General features: G+C 36.8%; 1 protein-coding gene across 5 annotated transcripts in view; it reads right to left on the reverse strand.

Annotated features, from left to right (window-relative positions):
* The window catches only part of crebbpa (CREB binding protein a), a 46,578-nt gene extending 23,832 nt beyond the window's left edge, over positions 1–22,746 (reverse strand). For 2 of the 5 annotated variants that reach the window (XM_042711961.1, XM_042711959.1), the window contains exons 1-2: positions 21,643–22,745; positions 4,210–4,853 (exon numbers count right to left, since the gene is read on the reverse strand). In XM_042711961.1, the coding sequence (XP_042567895.1) occupies positions 4,210–4,853; positions 21,643–21,721 (723 nt within the window). In that variant the 5' untranslated portion in view covers positions 21,722–22,745. Of the gene's footprint in view, positions 1–741; positions 751–4,209; positions 4,854–21,642 lie in introns of those variants that run through there. The other 3 variants (XM_042711958.1, XM_042711960.1, XM_042711962.1) reach the window with 3 other exon arrangements.
* Between the last annotated feature and the right edge of the window lie 762 nt (positions 22,747–23,508).

Below are 23,508 nucleotides of genomic sequence, written 5' to 3' on the forward strand. Positions count from 1 at the left end.
CAAGTGCTGCTTTCAGACCTCATCAGTCAGAAACCCATCTATCATAGAGACGCGTTTTGTTCATCAAATTTGCATAGAGCACAGATGAGATGTGTATGCATGTAACATGCCACTTTACACTGAGAGCTTTTCATTTGCCTTCCCATCAAGCATAATTCTGGCGTAATCGCAGGACTTCAAACAAAATGGCAGAGTTTAAGAGTGTCCTGGCACGCAACCGCTCTCGTAATGCAAGCATTTAAGCCTAATAAAAAACACAAGTGCAGGAATGACTCATGTAATCAAACAATGAGGCAGCACAGCTCGGCTCTAGATAGAGTTATAATGTGAGTGCATCTGCTGCTACACTGACAGATCAAACTGAACTCTCTTCCTCGAATTCTTACACATTAGAATGGACAAATACACACAGAACAGTCCAACACTGAATATTATATTGTGGGTGTTGCATTTTTAATAATAATTTAATTAATAAAATAAAACTGATTAAAATTACAATACAAAAATGACATTTAAATTACCCTGCTTCTAAATAAATAAAGCAGTTATTTTTATTTCGTTAAATATGGGCCAAAAGAGAGCTCCGAACTAGTAGGAAAAAAAAAACCTTAACCTTTTTACTCAGAATTCGTTTTTTAATCCCTGCATGATTTTAGTCATGCATGATAATTATCAAATACTTTATAGCTTCAAGTTTAAAAACAACGCTGCAATTGTTATAATTAAGGAAATTAAACTTACCATCATGAAATGTGTTCTTTACAGGCGATTATGCCAAAAAGAAAGAGAAACATCGGAAAATTGGTATATTTTATTCAAGACATTATTATATGACATCAACATGCATTTATCATTCTTACAATCACCCCCAGAATGTCCAACTTCACCACGATGAACTTAAAATTGGGTTCAATTGTTTTTCCTCAACAGTTCTCCTCACAAATCGAAATTCATTTCAAACACAAATTTGATAAGAACAGAGTGGAAATTATTAGCAACACCAAAATATCAGCAAAGCAAATGTTTTCTGTCAGTTTTCAGCACAAACTAAGAAAAGTAAAACCAAACTTTGTGGCAATTATTAAGACCAAACTGAACATGGTGTGTGTTTATGGTGCATGTCGGCAATTTTGTCTCGGCGGGGTTTGTTTTTGTTGGATGTTGCAATATTTTTAAAGGAGGTTGTTTAAAAGATATTTTTGACATATCGCCCAGCCCTAAAAAGATATGAAACAGATTTCACAAAACATCACTGTCATAACTTAATACAGAGCCACTTGATGGAATACTTGTGAATTTAAATGTATGGATGCACTAATAATAAAATGATAGCCGATACCAAAAAGCCAATGATGATAATGTACAGTACGAGAACAGACAGTAATTTTGAGATTGGCAAAGATTACATTTAACAATGTTAACCCTTGCAGGGCTCACAAAATTTCAAAATCGTTGGTATCCCTTCAGGGAGACATTCTTCAGATTTTGGTAGCCCAAAATGAATGTAAGTAGCCCAAAAAAAAAAAAAAAAAAAAATCCGAAAGGGCTGAACTTCACTGCGGACGAATCAGCATGATTAAAACTTCACTTTTTTTCTTCAAATAACAAGTCAAGAGAGTAGGGGTGCAATGGATCACAAAACCCACGCCTCGAATAATACTGCATTATCATATCAGATTTTGATTAACAGACCAGATAATTTTGCAGATGAGGAAAAAAAAGGTCATTTATTATTTAAATAACAGAATACTTCTTTGATACCACAGCAAAAACTAGTAGCATATAGGGGTGTAACGATTCACTCAACTCACGATGCGATGCGATACTATTCACGATGCTGATTTCACAATACAATTTTCTCACAATTTTTCTTTTTAACAAAATTAGATTTAAGACAAATTATAAATGAAAAGGTGTCCTTTTATTATTTCTCCAACAGAATGCTACACATTTCTTTGTGAAATTGAAATATGTCAAATAATAAAACTAACTTGAAATTTTTTAACAAATCCCAAATCAAAAACTCATATAAACAAACTTGAGGCTTTGGCTTTGCTTTTTCCATTTAAAATAAGAGGCAACCACTGCATTTTAATCATGATCCAAACAAAGATGCTAAATACATTTTATTTAGATTGCAATTAGATTGTATAATCTGCTCTCTGACAGCAGGTGGCACTAATAGAACAGCGGGCATTTATAGGCTGCTGCCCCTTTAAGACCGAATGCACAGATCCAATTCAATGATGCACTTGAGATTTCTTTCACCACTGTTTACATTCAATTAAGACATAACTGACTGCGTTTACGAGAATACTTGCCGAGACAGTTATTTTGAGATAATTTTGTGTGTATGTGCTCATTCAGATGCAAGGATATGCGAAAGAGGAATCAATTCTGTGTACGCGCATTGTCTGAACCGCGGCTCTCTGTGCGCGCTTTGAATAAGTGTGCGCAGCTCCGAATGCGCGTGAATGGTTTAAAACACTTGAATGTTTAAATCGGCAAGACTTGGAGACATGTGCAAATGATCAGCTATGATCCGTTTTACCCCTACAAGCTAGTGAACAACGCAAATCAAGGAAGGAATTTTATATCACTGTTCAAGATAGCCGGTCGGGCAGGGTGGTGATACATTTTGATAGCCTGATTGTAAAACACAATAGCCCCGGGACGTCGGGCTAGCGATTTTCCGAGTCCTGCCTTGTATTGTGTTCAGGTTTGTGGGACCCGTTTTCATTTTTTATCAAAAGAAAAATTATATGATTAATTATTTTTTCAAACTCAGACTCACTGGCCTTGGCTCATTTTCTGAGAGAGTCATGTATTGTATTGTGTTTTCAATGACCACACACTGTACTGTCTGCGTGTGTGTGTGTGTGTGTGTGTGTGTAGGTGTGAGTGAGTGAGTGAGTCTGTGAGAGTGTGAGTGTAAGTGTGTGTTTTGTATTTCTGCCCCTGCCGTTCTCGCACAAGGTTGTAGAACTTTAATTCATAAATGCGATCTAACAAAGGTAAAGGGCAGATATTAACTATATATTTGGTTTATATTGCTTGTAATTGGTATGAAGTAATAGTAAAATCATCTGTTGAGTATTTTAACATAAAATATTTGATTGTGTTGAATTAAAAACCCAAAAATGCAGCGGGTACACCAGACCCACGGACACTGGCTGAACAACAAAAATATGAACACAACACAAGGGTTAATTATTTCTGTTGTTAATGTTATTTTTCCGTTAAATGAGCGTTAGATGATGGCAATGATAAATCTACATGTAAAAAAAGAGGAAATGAGACACACATTTCAGCTTTATTTTATTATTTTTATACACCATTATAGAATTAATATTTTGAATTAGTTTATATTTTCAGTTTTCATTTTAGTTTTAATAATTTTGTAGTCAGTTATGTTGTTTTTCATTTCTATTTCGCTTTATTTTATTTTTAGTAGTTTTAGTACATCAACTCATCTTATTTTAGTTAGTTGCCAAGGCCAAATTTTCGTTAAAGTTAAGTTAAACTTGTATAATATTTTATTTTATTTAACCTTTATTTCAATTAGCGAAATCAATTTAACAGTTTTAGCGAATAACAACAACACTGGTACAATTAGATGAAAAAATATAACAAAAACATCACTTAGTAACTGAAATGGTAAAAATCTTAATAATGCAAAAAGTATTTGCAAAGGGAACAAAACAGGGAACAAAATCGTTACTTGTGGGTAAAACAAAGTTGTAGGCACTGATCAAGCCACCAACGCTATTTTAATAAATATATTAAATTGTTTACAGTTTATAGCGTACAAACAAAAACCTCAGACAAACGTAACGTTTGCTAGCGATCAGCGGCAGTTGCTTTATGACTGTGTCAGAATATTCTGGAAAGTAATATCCAATCATCAGGACAAATTATTCAGTGACATGACCTGAGGTAAAGTTACATGATTTGTGATGCTCCACTGGGAATTTATACAGTAAATGTGTATGTCTTCTAACAGAATACATTTTTTAAGCGCAATTTGAAAATTGTATTAAAATCTGTTATTTCCAATCAGGATTTTTGTACAAAATGTCAAAATACACATAAATACACATGAATTGATAATAGGTATATTCATCAGGGACAATTTTCATTCACGCCACCTTATATCTTCTCATGACTCAAAATGAGCGAAACCACAGCAAAGGAAACTGGCCATCTCACCTTGTTGATATTTCCGGCTTGCTGGGTGTTGATGCCCATCTGCTGCGCCCCCTGTGTGAGCGTCTCTGCCAGGACACTCCCCGCTCCTCCTGGTGCCGCCGGCCCCCCTGCTCCTCCCGCCCCAACAGAAGGTGCCACCTGCATGACGCCACCCTGGTACTGCATCCCCGGCGCTCCTCGACCGCGGCCTACAGAGCCAAGAGTCCCATTGATCACCTGACCTGGCTGTCCGGCTGCATTCTGTGCCATCATGCCGCTGTTCAGCATGGCCTGGTTAAATCCTGTGCCGAGTCCCATGCCAGCTGAGCCGGCGTTATTGCCCTGTGTCCCGGGAGTGCCGCCTGGTTTCTGTGTTTGAGAGGGGTGGGAAGGGGAGCCCTGGCCCAGGGGACTCTTTCCAAGCCCACCCAGCTGAGGTCCGATGCCGCCGGTCTGTGGACCGGCCGAGTTCATCCCAGCGCTGCTTCCCGGCCGTAGGAGCTCGGAGAGCTGCTTGTGCTTGGCAGCAGTGTCAGGGACCATGGGGCCGTGACCGCCTGTAGCCCCGCCGTTAGAGGACATGGACATCATCCCCAGGTCTCCATTAGGTATCAGCTCATCTGGAAGATCGTTCTCCAGGTCATCCCAGGAAAGTGAACCCAACTCTGAGGTAACAAAGAGGAGGAGAAATTTAACTTTGTGTGTGATTATTTGTTCTCTTCTTATACATCATTTGACTTCATGCTAAGATATGAATGTTTACCTAAAAACTCCAAGATGCTCAAAAGTAATTATATATTTAAAAAAAAAAAAAAAACAAGAACACAAAATTGGCTGGAAAATTTTAAGGAATGCCGCAAAACACTAGGTTTTGTACTTATAAGCAAATATTGGGAAATTGCATATTTTATATCTTTGCTGTCACTTTTAATCAACTTAATGTGTCGTTATTGAGAGGGATTTGTATAATACATTTTCATTAGTTGGTTAGTCGCAAAAAAAAATCACGTGAAAAATTTACACAATCAGGGGCTGCGCAGTCAGTAGCCGCATTTTCCACTGTCGGGGCCAGCTGCGAGCCAGGGCTTAAAACGGGCCGGGCGGGGCTAATAGCCTCGGGCCAGTAGCACGAAGCCAGAATAGCGCAGCGTTTCCACAGTCGGGCAGCCAGTCGCTCCGCTGCGCGTGACTCAAAAACCCGCCCTTTACACGCCTCTCAGGAACAACGTCATGGCAACCCCATCAACAAAGAGAAGTTATCAGAAAACTAATGAGAAAGTAAGTCACTGGAACTAGCGCGATCACAAAACGAACACGATAACAGCGGCCTTTTGTTTGCATGCTTTGTTAAATATTTTAAATTCAAAAGCATCAATGTTTTACTATAAGTGATACATTGATCAGTAATGATTCAATTATCAGGACTCAAAATTAATCAAACAGAAATAAATGTATTTCTATTTTATTTTTTTTTATTTTTTTAACGCTTATGAAAAATGAGCCTGCTTATTCATCGAGTCTGTTTCTGTTTATTTGTAGCCACAGTAGTCCTATATGCGTCACATTTAGAATGAATGATAATAACTCTATTTTTATAAAAGCTCCCAAACAAAAAACATTATTATATTTTGATGACATGCTACGCGGAGCTAAACTCTCGAGACTAGACTTATGACAGAAGATAAAATATGTTTTACTAAATAAATACACAATTGTGATAGAGAATAAGAAGCTGACGTCTGATTTCTCCAAGTGGGTTGCATTTACCATTTATTCATGTATGACATGCCATCAAAAGCAACGAGAGATCAACGAGATCTCGTGCCCCGCGGTATATACCAAAAGCACACTTCAGAGCGCATCTTTTCAAAGGCCGGCTTCATTGTGAACACAAGTCGAGAAGCTCCCTTCTTCCCAACAATGTGGACAAGCTGGTGTTCCTCTCACAACATAATATAAAAAAAAAAAATCGAATTGAAAGCTTAGGTAAGAATGCTTAATTTCCTTTTTGTAGTGTTTCTGTTTGCTATCTGTTCGGCTATATAAAAAAAAAACCCGGGTATTTTTATAACGGGTAGGCTATACAAATAAATAAATACATATTATTTTTATTTATTCGTTTATATATAATGCAGAAGTTGTTTTTTTCTTCTGTAAGAAAAATTAGTCTGATGTTCGCAATTTGTTGTTTCAGGTCAAGACACATCCGTCGTCTTAATGGCAGTTTGTCGGCTTTTGCTCTGATATTTTTGATTTGTATTAGTGTTTCTTTAAATTATTTGTTCCACATTTTGTCTTAAATATAGTTGTTCTATAAACAATTTAATCAAATACTTAGGCTGGATTGATTTGTTTGCGGCCGCCCTTTTTTATTCTAAGTTTTGGCCGTTGTGCGATGTGCCATGTGCATTTATTAAATTGTTCGTTTTTTGTTAATTTTCCTTTTGAACAATATAAAAATTATATTAATTTTCCACTGTATTTTACTATTTTTATACCAAACAGCGGCGTTTTTCCTACAGTATTTTTTTGTTTTTTTTTGGCTTGTTTTGTACTAAGGCCGAAGTTACTAATAAGTTTATTTAAATGTATTTTAAGAACGAATTTTAGTTTATTTTATTCAAAACTGTTTTTTTTTTTTTTACATGTAACTGTTACAGTTTGTATTTTTGATAATAAATTATTAAAATGCACAGGCAGTCTGATTGCTGTTTTTATGTTACAATTAGCCTATAACGTTCTGGCCACTGATTTTTGTGTCCGTAAGCGCTGTATACTTTAAACGCTTTACTATTCTGTTTGATAAGCGCTTCATTTTCATTTTGAACGCGCTAATATCATGCTTTTAGCAATTTTCTGTCATATAGAAGTGTTAAACTTCAACTTGGACTATACCATTGCCTTGTCTCTACGCAAGTTTTTATACTTAATATCATAAATGAACGATTATTCGACTAATCGCTAAAATGCAGGAGTGTTAGTCGACTATGAATAATCTTTAGTCGGGGGGCAGCCCTAGCAAATATTGGGAAATTGCACTTGAAATATACTTTTTACTGGTAAATATGGCAGATTTACTGTATAAATTAGATTATTTTATATTTTATGTCCCACGTGTTTCTGATTTAAATATATAGAATGATGAAATCAATAAATACATAGGCTACATAATTAACATTATGGTTTAAAGTGGTCATATGATGCGATTTCAAGTTTTGCTTTCTCTTTGGAGTGTTACAAGCTGTTCGTGAATAGATAAGATCCCTGAAGTTGCAAAGACTGAAGTCTCAAACCAAAAGAGATATTCTTTATAAAATTAAGACTCGTCCACGCCCTCCTAAAATGCCTCATTTAAACACGCCCCCACATCTCTATGGCCCCATTTACACTGCATGGTTCAAGTGACCCAATTCCGATTTTTTCCTCTCATGTGGCACAGATCGGATATGACCGGTGAACGTGTAAGCAGGAAAAAAAACGCATGGATTCCGATTTTCTCAGATCGGATTCAGGCCTCATTCATATGTGGTAATAAATCGGATATGAATCCGATACGTGCATTTGCCTGTGCCATGTAAGCAGACAAATCGGATATTCCCCAGTAAATGGGAGTCGTACGTCATTAAAAAAGTGACGTCAACTCAGGTGAACACCACCAAGTGAGATCACATTACTTATTACAGGCACGATGGAGGACGAAGGATACACACAGTGGAGAAATGCGGAGGTTTCATGTCTTTTAAGTCTTTGGGGCGAAAAGACAGTGCAGGCAAAAATGCAGGGTTGTTACAAAATAAATCTGTGTTTGAAGACATTTCCACGAGATATGGGGAGGCACGGTTTAAGCGTTTTTTTTTTTTTTTTTTTTTTTTTTTTTTCTCGCCGTATGAGACCAATGTTTTGCTGATTTTTTTTGTTGACTTTTCAAATTATTGTGGAAAGCAAAACACTGTATAATTTTTTATTTGCATCGTGCATCCATTGTATTTTGTGCTGTTTTACTTCCTTTTCTGGGTCAGAACGTCTACGTTTGGTAGTTTCAGCAGTGTATAGTGTAAATGCAAAAATCGGATACGGGTCACTTTTAAAAGATGATGTAAGCAGGTCGTCAAAAAAATCGGATATAGTTAGAAAATCGGATTTGGGCATCAAGACCTGCAGTGTAAATGCAGCCTATGTAACTATGTGGAAATATTTGCATAACGCTCGATTGTAATGGGTTTTATTGTTTTGGTCTCGTCACGCCAGTGTTTTGCCCGGGACACGGATCACAGTATGGCAAGGGGCATAATATTTCCGTCACACACTTGAGGCATTCTGCCAATCACAATGCACTGGATAGCTGGCCAATCAGAGCACACCTCGCTTTTCAGACCGATGAGCTTTGTACAAAAAAGAAGCATTTCAGAAGGCGGGGCATAAAGGAGAAACAATAATGTACAGTATGTGGAAAAAAAAGTTTTTTTTTTTTTTTTAACCTTAAACAACAAACACATTTTACTACACCAAATACACAAAATAATGTTATTTTTAGCAGCATCATATGACCCCTTTAATAAATATTTTTTCTAATAAAAAAAAAAAAAAAAAAAAAAGTTTCTACAACTTGGCGAATTTCACCTCCACATTCCTGCTAAATAAATATGCTGTCAACTCTGACTAAGGTCTATTAAATTTCATATTATTAAGAGTCTAATGGAAGCTGTGGTTTAGAAACCATAATATTGTTTTAGCAGCACCATGCTGTTAGGGAAAACAGCAGAGAAAGAGAGTAGTAGTCTAAATCAATATGCCTGCATGAGGCTCAATATGCTGCCGAGTCTGCTAATAGCTTTAATAAATCCACCTCATCTACTAAAACCTGCTAACCAACGACTGACACGTTACACACACACACACAGGAGTGTGTATGATACATCAGACCATCTGGGAGGAAGGAGACGTTCTCAATCACCTCCGTGACAGTGAGACAAACGACAGCTGTTAGCAGAGTAAATGCCACCAACACAACAGGACGGATGCTAAGAGATGATATCACCACTGGTTCAGGTGCAGAATTCATGGATTTGATAATGATACACTCAATGTTTTTCTAATGAGAACGAGCCCGCTTAAACTGTAGGCAGTATATATAGCACATACTGCGTAATACACTATACACTAGTGATGCTGAATTATAACCACAGTTTGTAAAGTTTGTTGTAAGACACTTTCACATAGTATTTTATAAAAACATAAAGTATTCTGTACACCAAGGCTGTGCAAAAAAATTTGTCAAAATGCTGCGCTTAGTGATTATTCATGTATACATTCGTTGGTAATAAATTAACGTAACAAGTTGAGAATGAAAATAAGTGTGTAATGGTAAATTGGATCCGTGCAGCTCTTAAAGTGAGAGCGGGGTATTTTCCTGCTGTGACTAGGGTTAGGTATCGATTGGGTTTTTTATGATACGGGTGCCATATCGATACTTTTAAAATGGTACCAGTGCCTAATCCTGCTGTGACTAGGGTTAGGTATCGATTGGGTTTTTTATGATACGGGTGCCATAAGAACATTCAAAATATTTAAAATTTAAAATGGTACCAGTGCCTAAATGCCTATGGAGCCACCACACATAATGTTTCTACTGTATCTCTGTCAATCACTCTGATATTAAGTTAAAATGAGTGCTGTCTGTCATTGTCTTTAATCAGTTCTGTGAATGACTGTATGGACATTCTTTATAAAGTAGCAACAATGTCTTTTGTAAAGTACAGTACTGTGCAAAAGTCTTAGGCGCATTAGTATTATCAACTCAAAAAAGTGTTTTGAACCAGTTGTTTATATCTTTTGCTGTAGTTTGTCAGTAGGAAATATCAGTTTACATTTCCAAACATTAATTTTGCCATTAATTTTAATAATAATCTAGTGATATTTTTTAATGCACAAGCAGTCTGACAACAGCCGGTGCTCCACATGGAGATCTTGGTTCGGTTCATACCAGTTCCATAGGTACTGGTGCTAATTTTGGTACCCAACCCTAGCTGGGACTGTGTGCTTATTAATCAAACAAAAAAATACAAATTCAAAATCACAGACTGCTCTTGAGTGAAGGTAGCTTTAATAAGAAACAAAAAAGTTTAATTCTTACAGTGAAGACTATGCTGTGTTATTTTACATTTGATTATTAATTTCTGTAGTAGGTTGTATTTAAATGTTTACCATTTAAATACAATTACCATTTAAATTTAATCAATATCAACAAACTATCTTCCCACTGCAGAGGAAACACAGAAGCTGCATCAAAAGTGCCATTTAGATGTATTTACTCATACTGTTTAATCTTCATAAGAGGTTCCATAAATGCATTTACACTGTAAAACTGCAAATGCATAAATAAAAGATTATTGTTTTACTTTTCTAACATACAAATATGATGTTGGAAAAATGCAATGATACTTTTAAATGTGAAACAAAACCACCAGTAGGTGGTGGCAAGTATTGAGTGTCTTATTAAATTAGTCATTGACTCAACCGATTTGTTGAGTAAATGAAGAAAGTGACTTTTTATGAATGGTTCACTGAATCATTGACTCAAAAATGCTGAATCATTCAGTAATGAAACACTGTTGTGTGTTACTCGGAGATGCACGACTGCTCTGCTGTGGCTTTGCTTAAAACTATTTTTTTTAAAGAAATCTCTTCACATAAACAAAATAAGGCTTTGTCTGTGCTCTTTCCATTTAAAATGAGAGGCAACCACTGCATTTTAATCACTATCCAAACAAAGATGCCGCATACATGCAACATAAGCAGGTTTTAATCTAAATTAGATTGTATAATTTCGAAATTTGAAGCAAAAACAGAATGGTTTGACTTCAGTTTTGTGAAACTATACATTAAAAATATCTGCATGACACAGCAGACGAGCTGAATGAGACGCAGATTCACTCTCTGCCAGCAGGTGGAGCTAAAAGCATTTCCTTGGTTACCGCTGTAAACAAAGCAGCGTTGCACTTATGAACTTTAATATGCATTATACAGAGGCAAGATGAAAAGAAAAAATACCATCTAAACCTTTCTAAAGACAGTAAGTATAAACTCCTACCCCTAACTGAATCGCAATTTGTTTAGTATCTCAACCGATTTGAATAGTCACATATTTAAATCGATTCAACCGGCTCGCGGTTAATCGTTACATCCCTATTTGAGAGTATGTGTGGCTGTCAGTCACCGTGCTTGCGTGGATACTGTACTTTAGAATCACAGATTCTACGTTTTGGAAGTATGACCAAAATAAGAATTTCAACCGGAAAACTTCATCTGAACAAGTAAGTAACATGTCTGCCACTTTTGTTCTGACCAACTGAGGAAAAAAAAAAATCATGACAATAAATCGTGCTACCAATGGTGATTAAATCTAACGATCACTTAGCTCATATCATAGCAAAACGAGAAAAAGCACAACAAAGGAAACTCCATGACTGTATGGATTATGCGAACAAGTGTGCTACTGTTGCCTAATTACCCAATGAACCACTGAAATTTCTTACCTGTCCAGCAGAAAAATAGCCGTCTCTGCGTCCATTATAAACCACTTTTCAAAAACCTTGCCGATATTTATTCTTGTTTTCACAAGGGCCCAGTTGCATTCTCTTTTTTTCTGTAGCCACTCCGCAGTCTGAAGTCTTTTGCTTTTGGCTATGGGTGAATCTCCAATTGTCATTGATGATTGTCGTTTGGACCTTTCTGGATTACAATCTGCCATCAAAATGATAAATTTAATTATTTCAGCTACTGTGAGAAAAGTCTATAAATGATCCGCCACCTTCAGCATCCTCACGTGTGATATAGCATACTGGCCGGGACTCCTTCTTTATGCTTATTAACAGACGTGATGATGCAAAGACGTACAGTGGCAAGCTCATATTTCCAGTAGAAACCTACCAGTACCACTCGAATCAGAACACATTATTACAAGCTTACAGTGGGGAATCGGGCTAAAGTAAGGAGATTGTTTTGAACACTGTCTGGTTATGTACTTGCACAAAAAATTATTTTGGATCCTTTTTAACTTAAAAAGTTACAGACTGCAGCTTTAACTACTACTTTGTTGAACTACTGTTGAATAAAATCAATGTCACCTTTGCAATCGTGCTGATAGTCGTGAAAACATCACTCTTGGTCATGTGCTGTTGCTTACCTTTATCATATATTATCTAGAATATTTATCTTTTTTCTACCGGAGTATGTTTGTTAATGTTTGTTTGTGTGTGCTGTTGCGCTTATTTCTATTTCTTCAAGAATCAGACAGGCTGTGCGAGCCTCAACTGATGCGACCTTGATACTGTCAATACATTATTCGTTATCTGTCACCGTTTACACTGAAAGTAATAAAATCAATATCATTCCTGTCAAAGATTCACTGCTGCCCTAGTTATTGTTTGTTATTGACATCTTAATCATGTTACTTGTCCAGTCAGGCAAGTAAAATTCTCTTTCACTTGCCCCTTCACAAAATCCACTTATCCCGGACAAGTGTTAACGGCGAGGCCTGATTGTGCATCTATCCGTGATTGAGATGCAGCACGGGTAGCACTGAGGTCACGCCAGTTCGAGAGTAAACACAGACATTCTGCCAGACACTGCAGGTGCTAAACACGAGGGAGGCAGGAGTAAGGATCATCCCTTTTCTTTCACTCCCTCACGGGGCGGCTCGCTGTTTAATGATCCACATCACGGAGCCAGACTCGTGCACATGCTCACTTACACACTCAGCTATCTAGTGCCAACGTCCGGCCCCCTCTGTGCTTGGAGCCGAGCCAAAATGCAAAGCAACGTACACGTTCGGAAGCAACTTGGAGTCTTGAGTCCCAACGGGGATCCAGATTTCTCCCTCCATCACCACGCTGAAGCTCGTTATAGTGGCTCCGGCAGCAGGCTATAAATAGTCTCTTCGCACGGCAGCAGACCACAGCTGTTGTTGCCAGCGTCTGAAAGATTGTGGGCCGTCTGAGCTGGGACAGGTGAGCATCGTCTGGGATTTCACTCGGATGGGGAGGATAGCAACGGATACATATAAACCAAGACTTTTAGTTCAGCTACATTTCAATCTCAAGATAATTATATTTAATTGTTTAGGCCATGGGATGTTAAAGGGACAGTTTATTCAAAAATTCAAATTCTGTCATAATTTTCCAACATTGTTCCAAATACATTCTAATTCTGATTCCATTGCGGTTCATTTGTGCATTTCTCAGTTATAATAACGATTTCGATACTACAATATCGCTATTAATATTTGTATTTAGTAAGGATGCATAAAATTCATTACAAGAGACAAACAGAGAATAAATTAGATTTTAAAAGAGCTGTTTTAAATTGTAATGATATTTCAAAATATTATTTGATCAAATAAATACAGTAGTGGTGAGCATGAGACTTCTTTCAACATTAAAAATTATACCAACCACAAACTATTGAACATTAATAAAGAAATACTCTCTTAGCAAATGCCGTAAATAAACAGGGATCTTTGTAAGTTTGTACATTACAAAAATATTAATAAAAAAAGAACAACAGATCCCACTAAATAACTAAACAAAATAATAATTCAACAACCACAAACTGCTCTCCAGATACTAAATGAAATTTCAATTGCATTTCATGTGTAAAATCATTATAAAACTATAAATTAATAAACTCTTAAGCCTTAAATTCTGCAATGCTGTGGTCAAATGTGGTTTAGAAAACACTGGCATAGATTAAAAAACTTGGGATTTTAAGAATCGACATCAAGAATGAAGATCATAAAATTATTTTTAGCCAGCCCTACTTTATGTCCTAAGAAACAGCTGAACAACAAACTGTGAATCAGGATTTGAAGAAGATACTGTATATCGTTAGAATTCCTTCTGGGGTTTGAGAGTGTTTGCACACAAAAGACTGCGAGCGTGCTGGCTCTGAGCAGCAGACCGGGTTCGGGTTTCACAAGGCTGTTTAGGCCAGACCTGCTGCTGATAGACAACAGTGGAGCGGACAGAGAGACGGGAACTCTTGGCACCGTTGTGGAAGGTTAACACAGGGCTGGTTTGGTCAAATGGCTTACCACTAAAAGTTTTTATAGGGCTTAATCCCATCTTTTAAAAGTCATGTTTCCTGCGTTCATCACAGCTCACAAACACTGCATTCTCAGTTTCAAACCAAATCCCTGCTTTGGTATGAAAATGCTCTTCACTGACAAAGTTCAGAATTTTGCATTCATCTCTTTAGGTTACCTGAATAGCAATTTCTCTGTTGGCACATTTTGGAGACTAAAATGTTTAGTTTTTAGCTGAAATATGCCAAAATTAGAAAATATATAGAATAAGAAAAGTAGTTTTGTTTAAATTCAAAATTCAAAATCACTTTTTTTCTATACAGTCATTTTATAAAAAAAATTATAAAAAATATATTTTAAAAATTATAAAATTAACAGACTTTGTTGTTTTAAATAAATAAATAAATAAATAAATACTTTAATTATGTTTGGTAAAGTGAGTTGAATTTTTGGTCTCTGCCAATATTTTTTATTTTGGTGCATCACCAATTTTTATGGTTTTTAGCTTTAGAGGTATTATTTTAAAACAGACTATTTAAAGAAGCAAATGGAAACAAAATCAACGGTTCAAAGACATAAATATAAAAGTGAGGAGAGCAATGACACATTTTGCCGCCTTCTCCTGCGTCGTTACTAAGCAACAGGGTAAACAGCTGCTGGCTTGATGACACAAACGAACCACGGTTCGGACCCAAATAAAATAATATGAACACAGTCCAGTGAGGAGAGGGGAACGGGGGAGCAATCAAACTCAGGTTCGGACCAGGCAATCGAACCAAGTGTGAAAGCACTTGACCCCACACAATGGGGCGACTGGTGGGCCCAGCCAGAATATCTCCAGCCCTCTTGATTCTGCTTGACTTGACTGATGGGTTTTAAAAGGCTTTCATTTAAGAAAAGAAAACACACACACACACTCCATTCTAGTCCATCTGTCACAGAGAAGGGGACTATAGCACCTCAGTCATCGAAAACACACAAAAAGCCCATAATAGACCAGAATGGCATGTTGAGCTACAAATGACAGCCATTGGAGAAACGATTTTCAGGCATTTCATTATAACGAGGACCAAATGGAATCTACACACTTTTTCCACATTTTCTGAACCTATTGTTGGGAAAAATCTGCAAAATTTAGCTTACGACATCACATTTGTACTGGTAGCCAGAAAGTCACCTGCCAAATCCATAAACGAAGACGCAAAGACAGGGAATGCGTCAAACTTTCTACAGGCTCTGTGCAGGACTAGTTATAACTTTGCAAAACTATAAACGCATTCACATATTTACACACTATTCTAGGGGTGTAACGATATACCACGCTTCGGTTCATATCATGGTTTTGGAGCCACGGTTCGGTTCGGTTTGGTTCTGTTTGCTGTGGGGGTAGGGTTCATGGCATGGCACCAACAATGGTAAAGAACACTAGATACACTTTTAATTTAATAATAATAACAATAATTGTTTTCTATTACTTAATGTTAATTAATGCATTTACAAATGAGACTTTAAAAATTGGGTAACACTTTATTTTACGGTGTCCATGTTACACGTTACATGTACTTACTATTATAATAACAATTAATTATGCATAATCACATGCAAGTAACCCTAAGTCAAACCCTAATCCTAACCCTAACCATATAAGTACATGTAATTAATTATTATTACTCAGTACTTATATGTATAATTGCACTGTAACAAGAGCACCTTAAAATAAAGTGTTACCAAAAAATCTATTGTCTTTAAAAAATTAAAATGAAATAAAATAATGCCTAAACAATGCAAACAAGTCATTGGACAACATTACTTATATTTCATATAAAAATGCATGTGCCATGGATGAATGAAATGGAATAGTCGGACAATATGGAAATGATTTTAATCAAATATGTAGTAACTCAATCTGACACTTGAGAGTCGTGAGCTGTTTGAGAGGCGGCTGTGTGCGCTTTGGCTAAGAGTGCATTGAAGACCTTCTTTCAGAGAGAGTACGAGTACATTATGGGTTAAAATAGCTTGAATGTTTAAATTGGCATGATTTAAAATCATGTGCAAGTGACAATTCTGTCAACTGTCCCAAACGCGCGCTAGTCTTGTATTTTGGCGTGCAGCACGCTTGCAGAGAAAAATCAACATGGATATTATGGATGTGAGGCTTTTTGTGGGAGAAGACTTGTGGATGTGCTTTGCAAAGCTGAAAGCGTCAACTAAAAACGAAGAATTCACAACATTTTTTACAATAGTGCTCTCAATATAACATTATGTATATGACAGTCCTAGTCATAGTTATTAATGTTCTGCATTTCTGTTTTGAGCTGCCCCTGCTGAAAACCACCAATGAAGCATTTTGATAGCGGGTTTTTAATCAACAGGATTTATCTCATATAAGATACACTTAGTTATTTATAATACATAACCTTAATATTACAATTTATATCAGCACAAAATGAACTGAATGCACAAGTATATATTATATATATTACATCTGACTCTGATGCTGGATGACAAAATATTCTTATTACGTTCATCCGCTAGACAGTTTAGTACATATTGCATTAGGTAAGTGTACAGTGTATAGTGAGTCACTTTTGACTAGCATTGAAGAGCGGTGGAACATTTTCACTAACTTTCCAAACATTTTTCCAAATTTTCCAAAAGTTACCAAAAAATCCTGGAAAGTCAACAAAAATTCTAGAATGTTTCTGGACATTTTGCCGAACTTTAACCATATGAAAGTTGTGTAGTATATTCCAGCCTTTAGGGGCCTGTTATTTCTGCAATGCAGAATATGTTGTCCAGTGTCATGGACCACAGTTATAAAAACAGAATTTACTGTATAATGTGAAATGTCTCAGAATGGTGCAAAATTTGAATGAATAAATCAAAATTAGGGCTGCACAATTAATCAAATTCAAATTAAGATATATACACTACTATCTGTGACTTGGATTTAGTGCCTTGGGCTAACTGCTATCTGTCCACATGATAAAGCCATCAGTTTCGTGCCAACCCTAATCAAGAATACAAGATTACAAGAAAGCTACAGGCAGGTGTGTTTAATTAGGCTTGGTGCTAAAGTCTGCAGGACAGTGGCCCACCAGGACCGAAGTTGCCCAGCCCTGCCACAGAGGAACCATTTGAGTTCTGCAAAGAACTTTCAGAGAACAGTTCTGAAAAGAACCATTTTTCTTAGTGTGAAGAACACCCAAAGCATTTTATTCCACTATAAAGAACTAAGGATGCACCAAAATGAAAATTCTTGGCCGAAGCCGAACAAAATAAAACATTGGGCCGAATGCTGAAGGCTGAATAACAAACATGGTTTTTCAATTTGGTTTTCCCCATTTTGACAATTTTTTTCACCATTGCATAAATAGCCAAAATGTGCTTTAAAAATATTTACTAAACACTGAATATTTTTACATTCTAGCAGACATTATTCCAACAAAACACAATGTAACTTAAAATTAATAAGTTAGTAAAATAATATTTTTTGGCCATATTTGAGACCCCTTCTTGAATCAGGCATGCATTTTTTACCGTACAGATGAATGCAGCCTTGCTGAGCAGAAGAGACTTCTTTTAAAACATCAGAAAATATTACAGATCCCAGTCTGAACACTATGTGTGAATGCTATCATAAATGTATTAATAGAGCTGTTGTAATTATTACTATCCTTATTATTGTCCTTTTTATTTTATTTTACAGAACAACAGTAAAATTACAATAATAACATTTATTAATGTTGATGGAGTTCTTGTTTTTTCTCAGCTTTTATTTTGGCAGAAACCCGCCTCAGTAGATTTATAAATGATTCTCATTACGTTTGTTGCACATATCGCATTATCACATGCCATGTAAAAATTCATAAAAATGTTACTAAGCAGCTGATTATTGTAACAAATCGCCCAAAGCCATAGATGACCACTAACCCATGCATATCAAGAACTCTGGCTATATTCTCTGCTCTGCGCGGTGTCTCAAAGTATGTTCACAGCACTGCTGGACACATCTCTGGTGTGCAGTACTCAAGCAATCTAAGCAGAGGCATGTGTGCGAGTGAACTAACTCTGCAGAAGTCTAAGTTTCAGCTGTTGTGTGGCCTGCTGGGAGCGTTACCGATGTTGCTCTTTTAGCTGATTCCTCACTAGTTGACTAATAAGTTTTAAGGAAACCCTGTACAGTTACACTGGTTTTAGGTTCACTGCACCAAGATAGGTCACGTTTCTTAGGGGGGTGTTTACATAAGACATGTTATTGTGTTTGGAAAAAAAGCTAAACAGAGTGCAATGAAATAGAACAAAATGCAAAGGGTTTGAGATGCATTTTTAAAAGACTCGATATGTCAATAAAGCGATGCTTGTCACAGGATATTAAGAAAAACTGCAGGAGACACAATGCATCGGCAAGTGTGATCTATCTTAATGTTAATGGTGCTTTAAAAGTGAATTTCCCTGCAGATTTTTACAATGCAAACAGGTAAAACACAGGATGCTAACTGAAGTTTCTCCGCTAAAAATACCAAGTAAAAAAATTCAATAGAACTTGTCAACCTCACTGATTGAGCACCTGGCTGTTGAATGACGAGCCAGTGATATTTGCTGTATTTTTTCTGTCGATGTCCAGGTAAAACTCACCAATAATCATTTTGTATTTATATAAGTCTAGTATAAGTGACATTAAGAGTATTATCTTAATAGTCAATTCTTTGCGCAAAAAATAAAAAAATAAAAATTTGTTATCATAAGTGTGCAAATCCCATTCTGACATCCCACACTGGAATCTTTTCTAATACCACATTAGAATCTTTTCCACCATCTGCCTTTTTTTTGGTTGCAAAACCACACAGGTCTGATACGAATATACAGCCGCTTTCACACAGAGATTCTGGAAAACACACTGAAAATGTGTCCCGTGATTTGTCCCGGGATCGTTTGAGTTTGGTTCATCACAATGCCGGTGATTTTTCGGAATCTGGAAAACAAACTAAGAATCTAAACGTGTGAATACAATCTTCTCAATCAGATTACAGTGCACGGGACTTATATATTCACAAAATGTTTTTTAATAAACTTTGGTTTCCATATGCTTTTTGTCTTACGAACATGCATATGTTTATCATTGTCTTACAAACTAGTCAGTGGAGAAGACTGAATATTTATGACATATTTGCACAAAAAGAGGTCTTCTGATATATTTATCAAGTTTTCCTATTAGATATATCAGCAAAGCAAAAATCACAATTATTCTTATGACAGCTTCTGCAACATTAACACAAAAGCTTTCTTCCAGTTTTGAAAGCACTGACTGGGCACTGCACATGCGTTGAACTTTTGATTGGAATACATTAGTGTGAAAATTGAGAGTCGGACTGCAAAGTTTAGGGTTGATTCAGAATAAAAATTCCCAAACTTGCTACAAAGAACATTTATTGACAAAATATGAACTGCTCTTGTACTGTATAACTGTATAATCAGCCACTCCAGCAACAGACGCAACCTGAAAAACTATCAGCATGGATTTTTGCAGATAGCCGTTAGTTCCAACAATCAACTATCGGTGCAGATTAATCGGCAAAACCGATACATCAGTTGACCTCTATGAAGTAATATAGCCTGAGCGCACGCAGGCAAGAAAGATGTATGATGTAGTTTAGGATTAGTAGGCGAAGGCGATAAATATGTTTGCACAGAAGCTAGAGAAACGCTAGAGAAACTATTAAATATAGCCTGTGTTAAAGCGGGAGCTCAAGTTTACTTACAAACACACTAGCTGCCTGCAGACATAGATAATCAGTAGGGCTGCACGAATCGCCTGCGATAATGAAAGCTGTTTGCGTAGCTTGTCAGTGAACTACGGCTCTGTGTAGTAAATGCCGCTCCATCTGAAAGCACGTGCTGGAGATTTACTACTAATCACAGAACCGGCTTTATTGACAGGATGTGCATGATAAACACATGTGATTTATCATGCAGCCCTAACAATCAGTCACATTACATGCTGATCAGTGCAAAGGAGGGGATGCTGAACTTTATACAACCTGTATGTGCCGAACACATTTGAGCACTAGTCATCGCACGCATGATGCAAATCTGTAGCATGCACACTGCGATGGCCACTACAGCCATTTATGTGGATAATGACGGCTCAGGTGACGCTTCAAACGGGCCTAAAACTAACAGGTTTACAAGCTTATACTACAAAGTGCTCTTCTAACCGGGAAACACTAAGAAAAGCAAACACTAGTTTAACTAGTCCAAGCACACAATTATTAACTATTTCGACTAGCAAGCTCAGAAACAGCAGAACTGCATGTCTCTAAACTCGGTCTGGATTGTGTTTATGATCATACTTTGAGCAAAATTCACCCCACTGAACAAAGCAGGAGTGCTTGCCACATTTGAGACAAACTGAGAGACTTAAATTCACTCACAAAGCGCTAGTTTGGCTTTTCGATGCACTTTTAATATCTATAAGTCTCAAAAGTGCACTCAATAAGTTGTTATCTTGTTATGTTTAGATGGATTCATGTTTATGCTTTGTAAAGCGACATGGTTGGTCATGGTCATTTTCTATAAAACTACTAAGAATATTCGCTTTATGAGAGATTAACATTTCTCAAAAGTGCTATCAATGTCAAACGCATGGTTGCCGATAAAACATTTTATTTTTTTGTTTTTTTAAATAAAGGGTCTAAATGCAAATGGTGAAACTTACTAACGTGTGAACTTCCTAGAAAGCGATCATAACTGCGTGCACGTTTATAACCGTATCATAGCGACCATAAACTAAAACTTTCGCTTTCAGGAGCTGTCCCGGGACATTCGCATGGATCTGTCGCTGTCTTTCCTGCACTTTCAGCGGGATCTCTTTCCAACGTGCTGATCTTGAATGAAGAGCAATGCGATTATGTCCAGACTGATGCAATGCGTTACAAAAATGACATCTGGTTGTTTTAGATAGACAGCAGTTGGATTTTTACGTGCACAAAAGTTTGATCGATGACTATTACTCGACTCCCTAAACCTGGGATGCATTATGATGTTATATACATTATATCCAAACAGTACATTAGTGGAGTTACCTTATATTACATATCCACCCTCGTGTATGCAAAAACTCGTACGACTGACTTCTGTAAAGCACAAAATATCAACACTTTATGGAAAACAAGCAATGAAAGCGTTTCAGTCATACGAGTTTTGAACATGAGGGCGACCACACGAGTAAATTTCGGGGTGAAGTAAGCGTCCTGTAAAGCCTACAGGACTGTCTCTGGACTCATTTGACAGCTGCGTGAATACAGGTGTTGCAGTGCTTCACAGAAGAGTATGTAGCAGGTTTGGGATCAGGCCTGCTGGACTTTTACCTGAAGCGTCCGGAGCAGGTGCCGTCAGCTTCGCTCGCTTCGCGCTCGGAGGGCCACTTTCGAGCACATTCTCAGCCATTGCGATTCAAATCAGCTTCTGGCTGAATGTCGAAGGGGAAGATTCAAAGTGAAGGATCCTTTCGTCAGAAAAACAGATGTTACCTTACTTCTGAAAGACGTGGGGAGTGTGGAGCGGGTCGGCGGAGGATCTTCTCAAAAAAGCAGCAACAGCGCCCCGCGTCGCCACCACCATTCACCCCATGATAATCCAACACCCAACACCCACATTATCATCGTTATTTTACCGAGAGAAAACGCCTCCTTTCCGCGAATTCAACGTTAAATCCCACATAAAATATCCACAGGAATCCTCGCGCGCGAGCGCCGTTAATTTTGCAACGGCACGCGATCCATTTTCTGACGTCGGTTTTTTCCCGTGCAAAAATCGCCTGGCTCCGTGTAAAAATGCACGGTTGCATGAAAATGAGATATTTTTGCAAAATAGTCCCCTCGGCGCTGTCTATCCTCCAACAGCGTCCGGTAGACAATAACAGATCGGAGCGAAACACGGACGCAAGCGCCGCTCTGAAGGGGAAATCGGATATACGAGGGTTTCGAGGCCGACGCACGCCGATTAAATCCAGGATTTTTCGCCTAAAATTCCTCCGCGGGGATATAAAGGTGTCATTGTCCGCTGAACGGTGTCGTCAAAGCTCGATTTGGACGCTCCGCGGCCAAAAATAAAAAATAGTGCTCTATCGAAATCCTGATTCCGAGCCGAGACAAGATGGCGGCTGTTGATTCCTTCGATACAAAAAGTTTTTTTTTTTTCTTTTTCCAGATAGACGGAGCCGAGGGGGAGGGGGCGCGCGAGCGCAATCACGCCCTACGTCAAACCTGCTGTGAGCGCGCGAGGCGGCCGCGGGGGGCGCCAGACGATCACAAATCAGCAGCGGACTGTCATTGACGTGTCGATCATTATTATTATTTAGATAAAATCGTATCGGGACGAAAATAGTTTTACATGTAATCCAAGATTAAAATGTTTTGCATTAAAACAAAAGTTGTTAAAAAGCAGTGCAAATTATATTAACTTCAAATATATAACACTTACATTTTTATACCTAGTACGTTTTTGTTTTTCTTGTCTTAAATTGTATTCTGACCCTCATAAAACATGCACGTCTCTTTTGATATTATCCGTTTAAAACGTTCATAAAGTAATTAATCACCATTATATATATATATTAGGGCTGTCAATTGATTAATCACGATTAATCACATCCAATTAAAAGTTTTGTTTACATAATATATGTATGTGTACAGGGTATATTATTTTATGTATATTAAATACACACACATAAATTATATATTTAGAAAATATTTACATGTATATACATTTATATATTTATATTCTTATATTTTATATATTATATATAAATATATTTAATATATAAACATAACATATTCTTCTTAAATATATACATGCATGTGTGTGTATTTATATATACATAATAAATATACACAGTATACACACATATTATGTAAACAAAACGTTTATTTTGGATGTGAAATCGTGATTAATCATTTGACAGCCCTAAAATATATATATATATATATATATATATATAATCACCATATATATTATATATATATATATATATATATATATATATATATATATATATATATATATATATATATATATATATATATATACATATATATATATATATATATAACAACACCCATTTCTGGCACACATAAAACAGACACATGCCACTTCTAGTATCTTTTCATTGTTTCTCTACTCTCGCAATCTGGCACATGCACATGTATCATCAACTTTGAAACATAAAAATCAAA

This window comes from Cyprinus carpio, chromosome A22 (genome assembly GCF_018340385.1).
Source record: "Cyprinus carpio isolate SPL01 chromosome A22, ASM1834038v1, whole genome shotgun sequence".
Taxonomy (NCBI): Eukaryota; Metazoa; Chordata; class Actinopteri; order Cypriniformes; family Cyprinidae; genus Cyprinus; species Cyprinus carpio.